Source organism: Varroa destructor, unplaced genomic scaffold, assembly GCF_002443255.2.
Source record: "Varroa destructor unplaced genomic scaffold, Vdes_3.0 BEIS01000003.1, whole genome shotgun sequence".
Classification (NCBI taxonomy): Eukaryota; Metazoa; Arthropoda; class Arachnida; order Mesostigmata; family Varroidae; genus Varroa; species Varroa destructor.
The window spans coordinates 46,555,316-46,577,500 of NW_019211456.1; the positions used below are offsets into that span (position 1 = coordinate 46,555,316).

The 22,185-nt window shown below is 39.3% G+C and overlaps 1 protein-coding gene across 8 annotated transcripts in view; it reads right to left on the reverse strand.

Moving 5' to 3' along the window:
• The window catches only part of LOC111246236 (suppressor of lurcher protein 1-like), a 252,987-nt gene that overhangs the window by 170,277 nt on the left and 60,525 nt on the right, over positions 1-22,185 (reverse strand). For 5 of the 8 annotated variants that reach the window (XR_002671599.2, XR_002671600.2, XR_002671601.2 and 2 more), the window contains exons 3-4: positions 10,609-10,675; positions 2,702-2,983 (exon numbers count right to left, since the gene is read on the reverse strand). Coding sequence is in view for 2 of the 8 variants with exons in the window: in XM_022795511.2 (XP_022651246.1) it covers positions 2,702-2,983; positions 10,609-10,675 (349 nt within the window). In the remaining 6 variants the exon portion in view is untranslated. Of the gene's footprint in view, positions 1-788; positions 944-2,701; positions 2,984-10,608; positions 10,676-15,203; positions 15,222-22,185 lie in introns of those variants that run through there. The other 3 variants (XR_015324170.1, XR_015324172.1, XR_015324173.1) reach the window with 3 other exon arrangements.

The following is a 22,185-nucleotide window of genomic DNA, read 5'->3' on the forward strand; positions in this document are numbered from 1 at the left end:
AGTCTCAAAAGTTACTCCTTCTAGCGACGAAATACTAGCAGCCAAAAATGTATTTGACAGAAAGAGGAGTATTAGTAAATATTGATTTGAGAAAATGGACGAAAGCCTAATATTTGAAGGATGAGGTGCTTATGGCAAACGGTAGGTTCGTTGATTCCAAGCATAGCTCGTATGCGGACCCTCGTATGGATTTAGCCTACAAACGTGAGCTTTTTTTAGGCATCCGTATCTAAAACTAATCCTAGCCGCTAATAACTAGGTTTCAAAGACATTTCTGTCGCCAGAACGGCGATCTCTCATGAAAAAATAAGCTCTCTTGTCGAGCTCTACTCATGCAATATGTCCATATCTGCCCTACAAATGGGTAGCAATATCAAAGGAAATTCGTTTTTATGACGGAGGTTTTTGTTTCTTTCTAGATAAAGAAGACTTCTAATGTTATAATTCACTTATGCATGAAACACATTGCCCTTTTCAAAAATGATCTGTCAAATCCCCGCGATGCGGCATTGAGAAATATGCATTTTCGCCCTTAATATCATGATGAATCTGAAAGGAAGGGCAGATCATACGACAATGCCTATTGCTGCCACTGACATTTAATTGCAAAAGGTAACAAGATGCACGTTTCCACTCAGTAAACAGCAGTGATGCAAAGAAGCGCTACAATCTTCGTTTAGAACAAATCGCATCCTTTTACTCATCTAACTTTTGTAACTAGCTATCGTCCATCGGCCCGCCCGATCGCTCTTTTGCTACCCACCGAAATCGAATAGTAATGAAGTTACCTGCCTGTCGATTCGATGATTACCCAAACTATGAACGAACCGGCGACGAGAAAAACGTCGCCTACTGTGAGCACTTAATGACTTGCCCAGACTGCCCAGCTCAACCGAAGTCTGTCGTGACTGCCGGCGAGCTTTTTACTGAACCGGACGGACGGAGAGGGCAGGCAAAGCAAGGGCAAGGCCATGGCGAAGGCAAGTTTATGTACAAATGCGTTTCATCAATGGGTCCGTCGCAACTCGATAGGACTTGGAAACGTTGAAAGCCAAGCATGAATGAGAAAAAGGCGATTAACGTTGTAAAGATGCGTCGGAAACAATCGAACGGGAGAGGGTCAGGAAAGGTGGAGGGAGATCGCAGACGTTCAAAGCAGGCTAAAGGGGCATTGAGCATCAAATCTACGTGTTCCAAAATGCATAACTAATATAGCGGGCTCACTGCTCCGTTCTCGGTAGGGAGGTGTACTACCATCATGTACTAGGAGGACCAGGGGATGACAAAGTTGGAAAACGACTTATTTAGCATTTCTTGTACTTCTGTCTTCGCTGTACGTTCCAACTCCCGAGACATACAACCGAACGAAATTTTGAATTCGGTCGCAAGTTCGTCGAACCGACAAGATGATTATTCCGTTATACATATATGTACATGCAAGCGAAAATGAGAGCAGATTTTACCATTGTTTTTTAATAGCTTGAACTAACCAACTCATGTTAATGACCTAAACATTTATTGATAAATGTTTGCTATGTAAGGTGGTGTATTGATTAGTTTATTGAAGTTTATTTAGTTAGAAGACAGAAGCTAACGAGCTGGGATTTAGGCGCATACGTAGGTGCGTCCGTTGTTTCCTAATTTGACTCCCTTGTAACTCTTCTATACAGGTAAATTAAGAAAGGGTACAAGGATTCATGTGGTCAGTTTATATTCTAAGCTGCGTCTGGCATTGACCAGTAACGACGATCTCCGGAGATGTCTGTCTACTTTACATAAGTCCGTAAAAAATCATGCTAGGGTAATGTTTAGGCATTTTCAGATCTTAACACAGGACATTTGATCTTTATCTTGTCGTTTAGGTCACGATCATTTTTCTCGTTAACTAATCATATCAAGTGATTTGGGCAGGTTTCTTTCATAAAACTTCACAGGGTCCATTGCTTCTAATTAAGTAAATCTAACTAGCACCATTAGTAGCAATAACAAGGCGCTGCGATAAACTGCTTTCGGTACACCCATACGGCAGCCGCAGCTACATATATGGGTCGCATTATCATCTGTTAAGCTAGCTCGTGTCGGATATGGTATGACGGTTTTAGACATGAGAAGCCGGAAGCGGAAATTGGATGGAAATAACCAGGTTCTCACATAGGTTCTGTGCTTGCTCTCTCACCGTTGTCTATTCGCTTTCATCACCTGCACGACAATACCCATATGGTTACTAGCGAATGGCCCGCTTACTGCTTATGACACATCCTAACTAATCCTTACGGTTTCGTCCGTTAGAAACTAAACTTTCCTATAGCTCATAGGGTCTAAGAACGTTCAAACGCATCAGGGTCTTTCCGCTAAATTCCAGCCATTGCCTGCGACGGTAGCCAAGCAGGCACACATTTTTCTGCTCTATCCTCGCTTCTGCTATCCTATAAAAGCATCCTCTCCTCCTCTTGCCCCTAGCTTTCCGGCCCCTATCTCCTCGATTCGAAAGGCTATAACGTACGGCAGGTAGTCAGCCGTCCGTACGGCTGGCACCGACGGTGAACGTTCGCGTACCTGGCTTCACAAGATGTTATCACGACATGTCGACTGAGTGCGAGATATGAGCTGTGCTGTCGGCTGTGATAGCATAGAGAGCGTGAGGGAAAGCATGAAAGAACAGAGATCGGGGGGATGCAGATGACCTAAAGTCGCTACTTACTGAGTTTCCCACAGAGAACCGAGTTGAATGGTGTGACCTCGTTAACGGCCGCCTCATCGCCGAGATGCAGAAAGAGCTTGACGTAATCTCCAAAGATGCAGTCCATGTTCGTTTTCTGTAGGTCAAACTCCTCAAAGTATACGCGCACAATCTGTTGTTCGCTTCCGACAAAACGGTAGAGTACGCACTCGATGTTCTCGTCGTATGGAGTCGGCCAGTCGGGTGACGTGAACACGCCATGCTCTTTGCCGAAAGTTGAGTCGAAAGTCACGCACTCGCACTCTGCAACGAATTATGTTGACAATAATGACCAAGCATGGGTTATAGGCGAAAAATGGATGAACCGATTAGCGATACATCAGGTACAGGAATAATGGCCATAGAAGCCGCCCTATAATATGTGAAGTTTCGAGTCCCCATTTATCCTTCATTACGTGAAACGGAAGCCTTTACTCTGCATCAGCGGGCTGCCGTGCTTTGCCAAACTACAGCTTAGGTGTACTATTTGCAAACAGATCGGTAGTTCTTTTCAAGGTAAAAGAAAAAAAGGAAGACAATGTGACGCAAGTAAGTCCATGTGAGCTGATTATATCACGATATGAATATCTCGAGCCTCTACACCTGGTACTGTTGTTAAGCACTGCTTCGGAAAGCACGAAATGAGCGTGTTTGCGACTGCTCTTGAATATAACTACCACATGCCCCTACCTTAGGTATATATATATATATATATATATATAATACAGATGTAAAATAAAGACTCTCAAGCTACCCAAAGGCTTTTACCCCATTATATATACTTTAATTCTACATTTATTTTCTTATTGAAACTCTAATGCTTAACAGGTTTAATAAATTATACCAGCAAAAGGTCTTACTGATGGCGTCTGCAGGCGCCAATAAATCCTATTCGACACAATAACTCTATGGTCAATCGGTTAAATCAATGTGTGAAGAACCGATAATTTTGTCGGTACAACTACATAGTTTTATAGACTTGATGTCTGCCTCGATTAGGAGCGGACGGGTGGTCTTTGCCAGCACAGAAGCTGACAAAGGTAAAATTAGCTCAATCAAAAATGGAAACAAGCCTGTCATGTTAGGACTCTATGTTCTCCATTAGTAATAGAATCTCGCCGGCCGGCGACGGTCGCGTCCTGGAGACCCCAACCCATAAACCCTCAAAGTGCTTCACCCCTTTTACGGACCTGAAATCTTCCCTGATCAGCTCTGAAAAGCTTGCTGCCTTGTCATATTACACTTTTAACCACCAGTTTCCGCCATCAGAAGAAAGGAGGGGGTCGAGCTTCTGGATAACACTTTGGCATTAAAATGCGATTTGCATGAATAGAATATGCAACGAAAACTGAAGTAACAAAGATCAAAGGGATAGTAAGATGAAAAATAATGCTACCTGCGTTAGCTTTGTTTCAACTATAATATCATTATAATTTATTGTACTATAGAGTAGTCAGTCAAGCACACACGATGCTGTAAACATGTACCTATTAACCACGGTTTAAGTTTGTATTGACAACATAACGGCTAACTTCTACTTAATAATATTAGCGTTTACTGGATATTCAAATCACAAAATCTGTACATAAAGTTCTCTTTGTATTTATTACATTAACGGATAGTATTTATTCTCAACTAAAAAAAAGTGAGTTAATAAATTAAGGACTGGTATTCATCATTCATAAAGTCCATATTGACCCGCTTTGTTTACGACGGTTTGGGCTGCGGTAGGTAGGTAGGTAGGTAGGTAAACCAAAACTCACTAGAATAGGAATGAACTAAACTATGAGATCAGTGTCGATTTGGGTTCTAAATGTTCTGGAGATGCTGCACGTTTACTAATTCTATTTTGTGCAAATTACTAGCGATATATAATTCCTGTCTAGCGCAACGCGTCAATCTCCCTAGTCGTTTAGGATGTGTCATGATGAACTTGTCTCTGAAACGTAGTAGCATGGATTTCGGAAGGACAAGCATGAACTTCTAACCAGCGGGTTCAGAAGGGGTGTTCCAGTGATATAAACATAAAACTGCAGGATTCAGGCTTGTGGAGGCTTCTGTGTTTCACTACATTGTGATTTTATTACTATAGCATACTTAAACAATGAACGGTCCACAGCTGACCCACTATAATAGTCCATATACTAAAAAGTAGTCCACATATTAAGTTCTTCGATTCGAAAGAAACCCGATGGAACATGTTCATGTGCAGGCAAAAATAGACAGAGCATCACCCTTCTACGACTCTTTTGACAATGTAGATTAATTTTTCAGGTTGGTAAGAAAGATGCAGGCCACAACGGTAGGCAGGTCTTAAAATCACAGCCGCAGAAATCCTTGACTGCTGGCATTTAACGTTTCAAAGTCACAGAATACGAATATGGAAAAGTAGTGAAATATACTACTTGTATAATTTATATAATTCACGTCAAAAAGGTCTCCGCGCTTTTTGCGTTGCAAAGCATTTTATTATTCTTATTAGTATCATTATGACACGAGGTGTTCAGGCCATTTTTATCAAGTATGATGAAAATGGCATATGTTTTCTTCTGCTTAGATATCACCTGCCAATTAGAGACGTCAACCGAACGAGAATTATTCCTTTCCGAATATAGCATCTGTCATAAATTTTAAACGACGCTCGGATTCTAACTCTACGTTGCAATGAATGCAACGGCAGCAGAGGCTGCGGAACGGATAATTTCCTGGGGTTATTAACTATAACAGGTAAATAACGTGTTATAGGAAGAGTGAGAAAGTTTCACTTTAGTGCATTTCTACGAAAATTGTTATTTTGCCTTCGGACACCACTTTGTCTGACTGCAGAAAAAACATTGGAAATGAAAACCTCTTCGGCGATGCTCGTAAAACAGCATTGGCAGCAAACATAAAATTCACATTATAGGTAAATATTATTAGTTATAGATCACATCTATTTTAATTAACCTAGTCCGGGATAATTCATGAGATACACCTTTTTTTTTTACAAGTGTCGTCGGTTACTATGATCCATATAACTAATCGAATCGTTGGATTCCGTCTGTTTACAGGCATGCATAGTCACAAAGCGGGCACGTGCATTGATATAGAGATATAGATATATCAAAATAAATTGTTTTTCCTCCCTGTAGCTCATGTGCAAGTCAATTACTCAATGATTATTCCAGACATTTGAACATTCCAAACGCTAGCCAAAACGTCAATTGGGCTGCTGGTGCAAGATAACACGGAAAAAACCCGCCACAGTTCTATGCGACGTTAAGCGAAGGGCGGTAGGCATCCAGTTGATCGTTTGGGGTCCTTAAAAGAAGTCTAAGAAGACGAATCCGTCCCCAGCCCATCTAAACGAGAGAGGATTTGAGCCCGTTGGAGTGGAACGGGCGGCTCTGATCCCTAACCCACCCTGAAGGCCTGCCCAGGAGCCCTTAGGCCACTAAAGCAGCTACGGCTGCTGCGGTAGTGGTGCAGCCTACCCGCTGCACCATCTCCCCTTCCTGACAGCCCCCAGGTCCACGCCCTGCCAGACTAGGATCAAGGAAATAATATATATCGACCACTCGCATAGATTCCTGAATAGACAAGTTCGACAAGGATTGACTGGCCGTAGTGGTGATAATGCTGCTGTTGTTGATGATTATGTCGATGCTCGCCTTTCTGCATTACCAGCACCTGTCTACCAAGAAAGAGGCTACCCACATTTGTCTACATTTCTGCTGTTCCTATGAGGATACCACTCATATATATGGAATTAGAAAAGCCCTTTGCTGTTGATGGAGTGAGATAATTTCGCGTAATAGCAACATCATGTTACCAATACGAATAAACGCATGCACAGCAGTTACTAAAAGATAACACGTTTAAGGATTTTAACATAACACGTAAGTTTAGAAATTACGACTCCTATGTATTTCGCTTCTGCGCAGAGAAAGGTGGGGTGATATTGATATCTGTCATACCATATGAAACTGGAACGATGTATAAACGTGCAACTGGTTCTTCGAGTATTTTTCAGCCTCCTGCTAATACTGCCTTGCCTTGAGCCGTCTCTCAAGATCCGATCGTAACGTATATCCCTTCAGTCAGCAAATGCACTGAACAGTTATGGTTTGCTGTTTTGTCTAGCTTCATGTACAGAATGGACCTTCCATCCCTTTTTGCGGGAGACGCAACATGGCGTACTAGAGAATACTATTTCGAGACAAGTCAACACCACCGGTGAGTATTTACATGTTGCTGATGTTGGCAGCCTATAACACTTACACGGTTCAACCTGGATAAGAAGATTACCGCGCAGACCGAACGGCAAGATTTAGGAAAAAGGTTTTAGATTGAAGAGGCCAATGTGTGCAAAGGATCGAGCCGTCAAACCACCTTAGGGAATACGGCCAGCTAGGCAGCCGGGTTGCCATTCAGCAAGCTCACTTTTGCTCACCGGGACGTCACGAGCTTCTCGTTCAATATAGAAAGCTAGGTTGTGGTAATATGCCAACACAAGACTATAGACTTAAGTAAAGGCCAACAGACAACGGATATGCGTCGATACTAGCAAACAATAGAACCTAATACAGGTCAATTGAGACAACACGTACTTTCTACTGTGTCATTAGTTAGTTAGATAGTTCGATTGAGAGAGAACATAAAACTGTACGAAAGAGTTGATTTGTTTAGTGGTGATTGACAAAAAAACACCAAGGAATAGCGAGCGAAATTCGCCTTCGATATGCTATGCTCGTTCGATCTTCATAGACATATGCGACGACACAAGGTCTAGTAATATGGAAAGACAGTATGGTTATATTTGGATGGAAAATTTAGATGTCGTAGAGGGTACGAAGTACCCTCTACGACATCTAAATTTTGCTCAGCCATTTCGTATAATTCACTGCGTTAACGGCGTTTTCTTGCCTTTCGGGTGCAGAGCGCAAATACGTATGAGCTAAACATTGACTCAGATCCATCGATACGTTTAGTTTGTATATTATGGCGAGCAACACTTGTGGTCATGTTCGCACCTTGCACCGAGGGTTATCATATCAATAATGCCTTGAAATAAATCCATTGGTTTCGTACGAATCTGTACCGTACTCTTTTTTTTAATTATGAAGCCTTTTTATGCGTTATATTGAGCTTACCGAAGGCACGTATGTGTTCAAATGGGCTACTCGCGTCTGATCAACTCCATGTTTTGGAGTATTTCGTCGATCGATCCGACTGATCAAAGCATGTTTTTTTCATTGCAAAGTTTCCTACCGCTGGAATTATTGTCTAAGAGCAAAGCATGCTTTTACGAGGCTCGTCCTTCAGTTGTCGCATAAAGAACCTTTTTGCGGTTCGAATAATGTTCACTTGTTTCTCCTAATTTCAGATGCGCTTCGTTCTATTTCATCCTATCAATTGAGTTTAGCTTAAAAGAAAGGTTTTTTTATATATATAAATTATAGTCCCAAATTACTCGCCACCAAAAACATGAACGTTACACCACGAAAAATTGTACTTCTATTCAAACTTTTGCTACAGAAAATTCCTTACATAGAGACATCAGAATTTCCGAATGTTCGGAAAGTCGTGCGGGTCCATTAGAGAATTCACGACATTTTGGATCTGCAACCATTAATTAAGCAATTGCAGCAATCGTTAATTCTTTCTATGTTATATTCCGTACTCTGCAAAACACTTTAGAACCCTGCAAACTTTTACCCCGAACAGATATTTCTTAGATGCATATTTATAGATGACTGTTCTTAAGTTTTCTGGGTTTCCAATAATGTTGTGCAATTTTCGAGCATGCTATAGGGGAAGATAAATTGAAGGTGAGAGTAGATGCCGCATAATTTAATCTTTAACAAAATAAAACTATTTAATACGCTGCATGGCACAAATTTATATGGGCAAAAAAACTTTTCTGTGATAAATTCCTAACTTTTATTACATATATTCCTGCTTCGCCGTATCAACGGATGCTTCTGTCAAGCGAATCGGACTCGAAGAACCCTCGAAGAAACTATTGCAGAAGGTGATACGATTCAAGTTAAGCAAATGACAACATTCAGTTCAAAGTTTAGGTGAGCTTTTACCTACAGTCGTAACTATATAATCTTACTAAATAAATTGTTACTTTAATCAGAATTGTTTTAGTGTGGTATATTCACCTTCACTTTTAAGTTCCCTGCATCGTTCGTTAAACGTCGTAAGACTATTTGTTTAAATTGAAGAAAATTTTTGTTTGACTATGTCGTCAATCGTCTAATATTAACATTTCTCAGTGTTTGTGTTTTATCAGCTTGTACGATTCTTTTTAAATCTTCAAAGATGACCATAATTACGGATCAACCTCACGATCCGATCGTTAGGACCTGATCGTAATGCGAGTTGACGACTGGCAAGGATCGAACTTCATGTTAGAGAAATTGGCAACTAGTACCCTCAAGCAATGTTACTGAATAGTTTCACTTCTCTTCAGAAGACTATACGACTTGACGGTTAAGACTACCGACGAAGCTCCATGCTCATTACTATTGTTCAAAGTGTTTATTTTTCAAGAGCTACGCTATAAGCGAAATCTATTAGGACAAAGACAATAAATATTAAGTAGGCCTTCGAGGGCTGCTAGGCATATTTATTGCCTAACTGCTATAAGTCATACGATGACTTCATTTTTGTTGCACAAGGATTTCGTGAGATGCGAATAAACTTACCATAATCATTGTCATGTTTGTTCAACCAACGTTCATTTTTTTATTATTATTATTATTATTAGGTTTACGATTTTCTTCCTTATGTTTGCTTTGACAGAAGCTCGAATTCTATCTTTATTTGCCGAATCAGCATTTACAAATTTGTTTTCTTACACTTTTTTTTTATGTAAGCTTTGCTTGTTTTTCTATACGCGTTTATTTATTTCACGTGCCCAAATTGTTCCAGCAGAGTGGCTAGACTGAGCTGATCTTTAATGGTTACTAGACTTTTATCGTAGGAATAAGTATTCGATGGAGCCTATTATATAAATATATTTTAGCGGGGCGAGTTTCCTTTTTACACAGAGTGTAATTTGGGCAAATATGTCGTGTTTTTTCTTTGTAATATTCTCGAAAATAATTGAGAACCTATAAAGAGTCTATGTTGAAAATATTTGCCTTTGTCGGGCTCCGTAAAATAGGCACACCTCCCTATGAATTTAAAAGGATATTTTTCACTTTTCTCCGATGTAGCATATAAAAAAATTACGTTCTTAAAAGAAGGTGATACTGTGCAATGGTTTATTAAATATTGCAACCGGCTAACTAAATAATGGAATCGTTGAAATCATACGTGCGGGGGTTGGTAATCCACTGACCGAGTCAGGAAATTACTGCAACGGGGTCACGGACTTCGACCCCAATAGAATTGTAACGTTTTTACTTTTGGCAATGCGAATCCAAAAAAAAACAAGCAAAAAAAAAGGTAAGGGGTCAGATGAAGAAGAGCAATGTTAACGGCATAACTGTTGGCGCGTACTCTAGTTATAGTTTACGTTAAAATAGGCCCAATATCAAGAAATCGAATTACCTAAACCAGCGTGGAAGGAGGCTTACAGGGCCCTCGAGTATATCCTTGGGGTTTCCTACGTCAGCAGTTTCGCAGCAAATGTATTGACGGAACTGAGATGCGCATACATCTGCTCAAAACGGTCTAATTTTTATTTCAATATGTTCCTTGGCAATGCGTGTCGCTTTCCCTTCACTTTCAGTCCTTAGTAGAATCGAATCGGTAAAATGTGCCCTTAGTTTAGCGACCACTAAAATATACGAACGGGTCAACGACATCTTATAAACACAAAGTCATGGTAGTCATAATGTATTTCCAGCATCAGACATATAAATAAAACATATTTAGGAACTATCAGCACTTACCGACTCCAATAGCATCAGCAACTGGCAAAAGACACCCTATGAGAAGTCCAAGAACGTGTGTTGAAATCTGCAAACAGAGTTCGGACCAATTAAAAGAAAGACTAATTTACGTTTAGAAATGATGGGCCCTGTTACCTAGTGATGACCAGAAAAGCGACGTGACAGTCTAGACATGATGTCTTTTTTTCTTTTCTTCTGAACGTTCTATGAATTGTGCGGAAGTACAATGTTGCAAAACGTATTTACTTCTGTCCTGATCTGTTCGTGTTTGTAAAAGTAATCCTTGTGTCGCTAACACTCTTGATTACCAATTATGTCCTCTGGCCGTCAGCCCCCAGAACACACTTTATTTATTTTTAAACAGACTTTTATTTAAACAAAGTCGATACCCTTATTTTTTGGCAATCAGCGACATCGATAGTGATATCGGTGCGTAGGAGAAACGTTGGGTCGCTTACGGAAAATTGCGCCGGATACCTCTTAATTACCCCAGATACCTCCTAAGAAAATCAGTTCAATAGCAAACTGAGACAATTATTACATTTGCTATGATGATTCGAAATTAAATAATAGTCTTATTTCGACGTTTTCCAACTTAGTCATCTTTCAGGTACGATATCATAGCGATAGAATCTAAGCGCTTCACCAAGCGAGCTGCTTCATGCGACCTTCTGTTTGGTAGTATTAGAATTAGGAGTCACCTTTCAAACGATTTAAGTTGCTACTTTTCGATTTAAAAAGTGACATCGGCTATAACTTGTGCAGTATAAAAGAGCTATTACGACGTAATAACAACCCTATTTCACACGCTTAGGCCTAATTTGTGTACATTCGCTTAGGAAATCTAGCTATTGTCTATCTAGATACAAGTTCTTTGATAATGTGGCCACACTTAAAGAGTACGTCCTTAACTTCCCGACCTTCAGACCAAGCCGCAATCTTGGGTTCTATCCATCGTAAAAAAAACCCGGTGGTAAATCTTTTTCTCTATCCTTGGCCATTATTTCTGTTTCCAACGTTTACGCAAAGTCTCTTAGATTGTTCATTTGATAAGCTTGTTTCTATGGTGTTGTTCAAGTTATACATCTTTGTTGTCGAACCTTGAAGCAATATTATTTTAAGTATAAACTTATTATATATTATATAGAACCGAGCTTATTAAACGATAGCGAAAACTGATTGAAGAACCTACATGGAACCTACTAAAAGGAAACGTTTACCATTTATATTTTTTAATCGTTTATATTCTAACTTTTATCAGTCTTTTTTTATCTTCGAAAAATCCTCGATCGCATTTTGCAGTCTATTTTTCTCAATTTTTTTCTATTTGGTTATTAGTTTATTATACAAATGCTCCCATTGGGATAAAATCCAAATAAAACAGTGGCTGACAGAGTGAAGAAGAGGGGTCGCCGATAATCTATAACATGGATCCAAGAACAGACAACAAATAGCGGACGAAAGGTAGTAAATAAAAACAATAAATATTTTTCGTTTACATAACGTTGTTCAATTCTAACCGGCAGTTATCGTCATCAACAGTGGATAGTATAATCTTATGCCTTAAAAAAATGTACGTTTCTAAACATTTATAATTATCAACTATTATCGTATACATTTGACAAAGATATTTTCGAACGTAGAAGAGGATTGCGAACTATCTAGAACTGGTAGTGCACGTACATACATAATTTTATATAGAAGAAATTGCTCTCGGAAAATGAATGACGCCGTTTATGTGGGCAAGTAACTTTAATACTGTGAACTTGTACGCAACGTTCAATGTTCGGTGCAAGATTTACTTTTTGGCCTAACTAAAGTTTCAATCATATCTTTTAGCCTTCATTCAATAACTCACAGACCTAACAGGAACAGGCCCAACAAAAAAAAGGGGATGTTGTTGTAGAAATGAAGATATTCAAATAACTAATGGACGGGCATATTTAATTAGCGATGTATACAATAATTAAATATTTCCTCTTTAAACTCAGCGACGATCAACTTTCGTATTCCATTCGGTGATAGATAGAAATCGTCAAGCGCATGTATAAACAGGTCGGCCGATGATATTACGTACAGCAGTCGCGATAGTAATAGAGTAGGTAACGTTTTTGCCAGCTAATTTTACGTCTAGGTCTACGTTCAAACCCTGGTATAGACAGACTTTCGCGTAATAAGATGAAATGCCTAATGGCGATACTGGATCTGACAGTCGAAGGATTAGGCAAAATAGGACATCGAAATAGTTCTCCTTATTCGAAGTTGGATCTGCTATACTTTGAATTCTATATTTCTGTATAGAGCCTTTTTTGCCATGCGTTTTATTATATCGAGAAACTAAATGACCAACGAAGTATAACTCTTATCTGGATGTGGTTCGGATCAAACCACACTGATGGAACCAGTTGTGCCAAAGATTAACGAGCTGTTGTAGGCAACATGGCGTCATACAGCAGTGGTCGCCATGAGGATGGTGTCGTTAGAAATTAACCCGAAATACAGCGAAGAATTATGCCCACCAGAAGCAATGAACAACAGCAATGGGGAGTATCGGTATTATTTAATTCAGTCACTACCATTCCATTTATGGATCACTGATTGTTTCGTTTGCTAGCGGAAGTTTCGCGGTACCTCGTTTGTTAACCTGGGAACGGAGAGTGCTGTAAGGTGCGCGCGAAGCTTCAAAATGGAAATAGCTTTGTTACGAATGTGGATCGTTATCATCGTCGTACTAGTAGCGGTACTATACGATAGATGATAATGTCTCAGTTTTAATTATTACGAAAGAGGAGGCACGAACTTTAACAATGCAGCGAAAGCAACAGAATTTCAGAAGCGAAAGCTTTTTTCGCTTCAGTCGGTTTTCGAGGCGGTCGACGAGGACAAAGAGGACGTCATCCTACCGTTTCGAAGTGTGGCAACACCTGCTCTTCTTTGCTCTACCCTTGTATTGTTCCCGATTCTTTGCTTCAGCTGAAATGTATGTATGCTGGCGACGAAGAACCATAGCCGTCCTGCCACTCTAAAAGAAAATGTGGGCTCATCTCAATAGTAGTGGTGGTGAAGTCGCTCTCAGAGCCCAGTTGTCGGTCTCGGTTCCGCCAAATGGGACCGGGTTGCCCACAGTTGGGTTCCTAAAGTCTCTTACACTTTGTTGCCACCTTAGCAGGATATAATAGCAAGCCCTGGGATTTGCTCTACGCCAGGCTGAATATATCTGCTGACGCCGACAGAGTAAATCACATACCAGAAGCAGTACCGGCAGTAGCGGCGGTAGACCACACAACTTAGTCGTCGTCCCGCCTATGATCTGCTATTTCTGAGTCTTGGGATATATTGGTATTAATGAGAAGTCGATAATTAGAGGAGGCCAAGCATAGCAGCGTGCACATAGCAGTAAAAACAGACTAGTAGTCGAGTCTGAGCCGTATATGGGTTTAGACTCTGCACAGTTTGTCATCACAATTAAGTCTCATATATATATATATATATATATATATATATATATATATATATATATATATATAGGCTATTTGTACTTCTCTATGAGTTAGAAGAGAGCATCCAATTTACTCGAAAGGTAATTTTCGCATTTTTTTCACTTTAATGTTAAGCACTTTAGTATTAAACAATCACACGAGGTTTAGCGGATTACGTGCCTTCACGCGCGTATTTACGTGCAAACCTACGACGGAACAATATGGTCTGCGGACGGAACAAGCAAAACTATTATCGATAAATCTGCAGGAATAAATCGCGTTACGAAGACTTTAGCCTCTAGTTGAAGCGATTTAGAAAGAATTAACTTTTAATTGGACGATGTTTGGTTGCATATTTTTTTCCCAATTTTGCACTCATTATAAGCATTTAATAGATGTGAGACGTAAGGCTAAAGTGTTTGTTTGAGGATCGAGTGTTTGCCATCATGCGATAGGCATAATCATTTATCATTCCTTTAATTATCCGCACGGTTTAGAAAAATGTCAGTGTCCCTTGATAAGTGCTGAGTTATTCTATAGAACAAACGCTTTTTATTATTTGCTACGAAAATTTCACTTGTAACTTTTACATGGTAGGTATCTGCTTAAGTTAGACGTTCAAACTACTACGTTTTGAAAACGGACGAAAGAGAACCGCTGCATTTATATATCGGTTCTCAACAAATTCCTATTTTCGAGGGTTGAATAGTAAAAAAGCTGGATGTAACGGCACCATCGAGGTACAAACCAATTATAATGGCCTAAATTATTTCTAGGGGCATCATTATTTTATCAGCTGCATGTTAAACAATAATTAGGTTTGCCTGATCGTTATACAGCGGTTGCGACACTTGACAAAGTATTCGATTAGTCTTCTCTATTCAAAGTTCAGATTTAATTGACGTTTGTAAAGAAGACTGTGCGTATAGAGTCGGTAGAACATAGCACACGCAAGAACTATCGATTCAAAATAGCCAAAGTTTGGCTCCAAGCGTCGTAGAATAAAATCGAAAAGAATAATAAATACAACTTAGTCAAAGAAAAAAAAATATGGAACAACACTTGATATGAGGTATAACGAAGGCGGTGTCAAGATAAATTCGGGCTGAGACAAACCTGTTTCATCATCAGCGAGCACGTCATAGAAGGGCGAAGCGGGTAGTTGTTTGAACGATCAATGCGAGGTTAACGAGAGACACTTTTTGCCAAAAGTGAATGGATGTCAAGCGCATTCATTTTCGGTAACATTCTAGTAAACGACCTTACGTACGGTTATTAGTATATCTGATAAACAAATCTCCCATAGAAATAGGCCCTATTGCTGTTAAGTCTGCAGTAAATTTCGATAGGCTAATGGTGTACTTGTCGGGAAGTGTAGAAATTGTATGGCCTTATTAAGTCATTAATGCGTAATCTACTGTAGAAATTTGTCGTGTTATTGCACTCTATAAAGATGCGCCCTATCTATTTAGGCAGTGCGGTGTTCCTATTTGCGAAAGCAAAGCGCCCGGATGCTATATATTACTCCTAGCTCGTCATCGAATAACAAAAAGTATGGGTATTATAGATAATAATGTACAACGGGTAATTAGATGAATAGTACTATGCTCGTCTCTAGGCAGGGATAATTAAATGAAACGCATAACATAAAACGAAAGATCCGTGATCACTTGGGGACAAAAAAAGCTTTACGACTTATCCAGCATAGGCTAAAGTGACAGCACTATTTTTCTATTGACAATACTACTAATGGAGATACCTTTCATCTTTTTGCAAAACGCAGCCTAGACTCTGCAACAAGGTAGGACCAAACGACGTCCTTCACTAAAAATGACATTTCCGCACTAGTATGTGCCTGGACGTTCTCGGAGCCAATGTCGTTTCTGCGAAAAATCCAATCCTCGATCGATGCATACCATCTTGGCGATCGTTCTTCAATATTGACGGGTCTAAACCCGCATAAATAAATGGGACAAATGCTTCAATAAGCAGTGCGATTGTTTCTACTCATAGATCAGTAGTATAGTTTATTACAGTTATAGTTTACATTGGCCGTTCATAGAAAACACGTTATCTTTTCAAATTCCGTAAAACTTCAATTATGTAACACAACCTGTAGTGACATTCAGCGTTTTGACCCGGCTGGATATCACTCAGGTTTTATGAACGCTTAACAATCGTTCATACTAAGCCTCATATTTTGCATTATAAATAAACCTATTGTCATGTTTTCAAGTAATTTTCATTTTCTCTTGCAGCTGAATCTGTTCATTGATATAATTATTTTGTTATACATCATACTGTGTGCTTGTAAAGTTGAGCTTTATGGGCAGCTGAGCCTAAGGAGTGTCGGTATTAAAATGTTCTGTATTCGAAAAAGCTTTTACGCGGCTTTCGTTGTTATTCATAGGCAAAATTTCACAAAAAAACAATTGGGTATAGTGTCGCACGGTAAGGAGACTAGAACTAACTAGTTCATTAATAAGTTAGTAAAAAAAAAAAAAGTTGTTTTGTAAGGGATTGCTGCTCTTCTGAATTTAGTTACTGAAATCTCGTCCAATTCAGAAAGGTACACGAAATAATCAGCACATGGCATATAACACTTGAACCTACGAGAATTTACCTATATAATGTCATTCAGGAATATGTACAATCGTTTTAGTCCATCTTTAAGAGTATGAACACCGCATTAGAATGGATATAATCTACTTTTCCCATATATATATATATATATATATATATATATATATATATATATATATATATATAGCCCTAGGAGTAATAATTAACTCAACACCGTGGCACGAACTCTGTGATCTAATTTCAGACTGCATTGAAAAGACAGGTCAGTATTGTTCGCTTGCAGAAAGCACACATCTTGAATTGATAACGTTCAGGCACAATCGCTGTGTCAGAGCTTTGTAGGAGTGAGTTGAAAGACTAACTTACGGCTCCAACGACTGTACAATTTGCCAGTGTAAAACTACCCGGTATAGGGCTATTCTAGATGTCTAACTTTCCGCAACTTCTTATAAATAGATATATAGCTAAAAATATACATCTTAGTGCGCATTATAGGCCTATATTGTTTAATAAAATTTAATTGGGGCTTTTCACGGGCAGTCCTTGTGCTTCTAGGCCAAATATCAAACTATATAAAGAGATATCGATGCCGTCGTGACCGCTTTCTTCTAATAGCGTAAATACACAATGCACCACTCATAATTAATTAACTCAATGGTCCTTCCGCCGAGCTGAAGCACATAAATCATACTGACATACGCTTCGACGGCTACATTGTACAGCGTCGGTCGGTAACAGTTGAACGTCTCAACCAACGATCCTATATCGCCTCGATTCGAGCAGCATCTCGTCGTTCATCAACATCGACATACGACAATATGGTACAGTGTTATGCGCCAGCATTTTACAGTGTAGATTGCTGCTTTCGATTATCTGGCGTGCCGATAACAGTAAATTGTTGGTGAATTGGCCAATTCGTTAGCTAGCTCTAGTGAATTAACATCAGTCTCTGTGTTAACCTCTAATGTCTGACTTCTAAGGTAATGTGTGATGTGGGACGCCGCAATGTGTCGATCAACATGCCGATCCTTCACTCGAACTCCCTCTTCAATTAGGCCGCAACAAGCATTTACTGTTGCCCGCTTGTACTTTCAATTACACAGGTGACAACTAGACAGACACTCTGTTCGCTCACGCCCTTATCCGTTCGACAGTCAATACATTATCTTTTTTTTTTTTTGCCTCGAAAGGGAGTAACATTTTCTAGTCAGCGGAAAATGCGAGCGTACGGGGCAATTTCGTGGAGACTGAATCTGGAGATAGCAGGAACGATGCAGAGTAAGACCCGATACGACGGTGTTATCTGTGAATAGTATAATCGTTTATTCAATACTCATTTGTTTTGGAGTGCTCGAATCTATTGAGACATCGGTTTCGAAATTACTGAGAACAAAATAACAGCGTCACCTGGCATCAGAACAGGCGGAACTACAGGGTACGTGAGGACACATCACCAACATCACGTAACCCACAATCGGCTGTGTGCCTTTATATCTTCATACATATCAGTGTACATTTACACACTTGCTGTCAAGGTTAATGTTAGCACCACTAGGAAACGAAATCATGAGATACACGTGATCCGATGCTATTTTAAGCGTATATAACCAGCAACTTGAAGAATACTCTTGTTTTATAAACAAGTTTCTATTGAACTCGTATAGCTAATTTCATCATAAATTTGAAGTGTAATATTTCGACCATTTCGGCCATTTGTCGACAAGTTCAAACAAAACTCACAATATCATAGAAGAACTGTCATACATTTCTTATTGTCCGGCCCCTTGAATTCCATAAAGGCCATGTAGGCTTAGCTTCAAATGCCGAACTTGCTGTTAGTATGAAGAAGTTGATTTCAATGCAGAATAGAGACGGCTTAAACCTAAGGTAGAAGTTCGTATTATTCGTCAACTCAGCTCGGTTCAGCTTGCTGCAGTAGGGAGATTAGACCGAGGTGAATAAGATTTTTTTGCTACCACCTAATCAAATTTCGTCTTCGTTAAACACAGAGCGACGTTAGACTGTTTCGAAATTCGTCAAAGACCTCAGAACAGCGCAGCCGATCTAACGGCTGTCATCGTCAATTTTAGACAGTGATGTCACCTAGTAAACTTACGTATTTCGAAGCACTCAGCCCTTTTGTATACAAGGTGTTCAGATAGTTACGCCAATCTATGGGGAACTAGCCGAAATTTAGCGCTTTCAAAAGCAATCTTCCATGCAATTAATGGGGAAATAAAAATAGAAAACGATGCGAAAGAATTACCTCGAGGGCATCAAAGCTTGCTTAGGATTGCACAGCTTGTTCAACATATATATATATATATATATATACACGCAAAACTACGTGAAAGGATGTGGCGGAAGGCAACATTGAGAACTGTTGGCATCTGGCCTACTTTTTATCTTGAATTCGATAAACGCTATAACCGGTTATAGAGTCACCGAATGGTATTAGTGCTAGCTACATCGATATTTACGACAGAAGCGTGATACATAGAGTCTTTAAATTTATTTTTATATAGGTATATATTCGAAAGCCTGCAGCAAAGTGAAGCGTTTTCAATCATGAATCTTTTACTTTTCGTGGCCAACGTGGTTTGAATACGAACCACCGCATCCGATTTTTAGCATACGGGAATACAGGAAAAAAGACAAATTTGATGTCAAAACAGAACAAACTATTCGTCGTTTTTAAGCTACAAAAAGCGTCCGGCAATATTACGTATTGAGAACGATACCCGGGACGATCCTTCTCTTCAAAAAAAACAAGAACTAACATTTAGAAAATATGTAAAAAGAAAGTTACGACATAAGACACCAAGCTGCTTTTGTATGCAGTAAAATATAGCCTCTGTTTTAAATATGAAATTATTTTGCTTATTCGAACTCAGACGGTAAACTGACGGAAGAAGCACGTTTCGCGTATGAGGCGAGAACACACTCTATATTGTATATTTAGTGATGTTCCATGTAGCTTCGACTACGTATCCACAAAGCAGATATTCTTAAGTCGGGTTTCAAGTAACTAATAAGTTATGGGAATCTCTTTCGCAAAAAATAGCGTGCATGCAATATTAAATGGTTGGTTACCGTTTTGCTTGAAAGTAATGGTTGTGATATGCCAAAAATGAGCATTTGAGAAACGATACAAATGTGCGCTAGAGGTGAATGTTTTATCCGCTTCATATTATTGCTATTTAGAGAAAATGCCCACAGATCCGTGACTTTCACTAAATCTGCCACAGACGTTGACTCGATTGATGTCCTTTAGACGTGACATTTCAATTCTCTTCTGTATAAATAGCTCTTGATCTTTGGACCTCTTTACGAAGAGTAAGGACTCATGCGTGCAGAAAATTCTCAATATTTAGTTCATAGGCTACACATATGATTTGTTGAGAGTAAATAAGCACACGTGAGACTCGCATGTACACAAAACATGAACTCGAAGATTATCTATTACGGACTCATCAAGAATACAAGACCCATAACTGTAGTTCAGGGAATATGGCCTGAAACCTATTTTTAGAACTGCAACAGAACTGTGCCATTAAAAAGTACAAAGGGACAATTTGCGGTTTAGTCCTGGTTCTATATTGATCTGTCAAAATTTTTCCACATTTTCCAGTATTCGATTTAAATCTAGATTGCCCCATTTAGTGTCTTGCTCAACACATCAATGGATAGGGCTTTCTTTGAGTCTATATTCGCTTCGAGTTGAGAAGACGTACTCAATTTTTTACATGTAATTTATCTGCCTGGTACAGTTATAACATTGGGTAGACCTAACCCGTTTTTCTATTCAGTTGGTTCTTGTCAAGTAGGCGTAGTAGCAGAAACTAAAAATACGATTTATGTGCTTAGCTCTCACGCTAAGAAATGTGCACATATTTACATATAGGGTAGGCACAACGTATACAATATGTTCGTCTGTCTATTCATGACGTGTGATGCGCTCTAAGATCTATATTTCTCAAGTTGATAAAGGAATTTAATATAAAGTCGCCGCCACCTGAGCAAATTCGAAAGGACAGAGAACGTATTATCTGGATTTCTGTTTCTGAGGCTCGACATAACGCAAACGCACTTGCTTCGGATTTATTCATCGCCCTTTGAGCCTTTCATATATATCAAATTTTCCGCCAATGTTCGGATATGAAAGATCTTTGACCGCCAGAACGTCGTAACAAATCAGACATAATAGCAATGAACAGAGATTATAGCAGAAGACAGTTGATATAATTTATGAAAGTACCGTCGACTGCTGAAAATCAATAATACAACGTATGTAACCCGCGTTTTCGGCTGATATGACTTCCGCTATGACTCTAGAATTTATAACATGGACTACTGGAAGCTGTCGCATTTCTGCCTTGCAAACCAAAATTGACACTAGTGAAAGGGTTGTTGTTAATTATATATTACCATTTTCGTCGTAACAGGGAATATCATTAGTCGTTTCTAACGTCGTGCTCTATTTCTCGTAAATTTCTGGCTCAGTTATTTGTGCTGGCCGAAGCTCTTTACATAAACAACTGTGTGACAAACATATTAGACAAAACTACAATAGGAGACACGAGATCTACGCAAGGGCCTCAATGAATCTCGGGTAAGGCAATTTTCAGTATTCGTAAAATTTCAAAGAACCGACACAGTATTACTTTTTGTTTAATTGTCATTAATGGTTATATGTTAATATACGCAATATTTACGCAAACACCACTATGGTAGCAGCTGGTTTTAATAAACGTAACGTTGTTTCAATGAGCTCACAGAGTATGCTTTTTATAACAGATCAATCTGGAAAGGGAACAACCGTTTAAAAAAAGGCCTACGATACCTTTTGATCTCGATGGCAATAGGCGTGATGATGGTTTTTGATAGCTCGCAAAAGAACCAGAGGAGCGATTATATTTCCCTGCGATCTAGAGTGTACTTTAAGGCGCAATGTTATCGGTGTAATAATGTATGGAAATTGGTCTGCATCCTTTTCCTTAGCTCGCGGTCATCCCAGAGTCATCGATCGGACGATACCGTGTTGGTACGGAGTGAAGTGAAGTGAAGTGAAGTGGTTCAATCTATAATTAGTGATAAAAAGTAGATTGACATTTGGGATTGGCATCAATCCTAATTTATCATAATCGGCAGTACAGAGGTTGACGCGACCCTTGATCCTGCTCGTTGGTCCTGCAGAGTCGCATAGCTTCTCAATCTGGCGGTACAGTTCGCATGCAAAAACGGGTGATGGTGGAACATGGTTTAAGATGAGGTCACTTCCTTCGTCTGAGGGGAAAATGTTTCTAGGATAGAATTGTTTTAGTGCAGAAGTTGAACAAAGCAGAAAATAATTAAAACCGCGTCGTGAAAAACCCACGTAGTATTACATCATAAAAACTATTGTCGGTTAGTAGTGCTTAAACCCCGTTTGGTTATAGATAATTTTAAAAACATCAAATTATACGGTCTACGGACTGTTGCGTAGAGAAGTTTACACAAGGTTAGATAAGAGAAG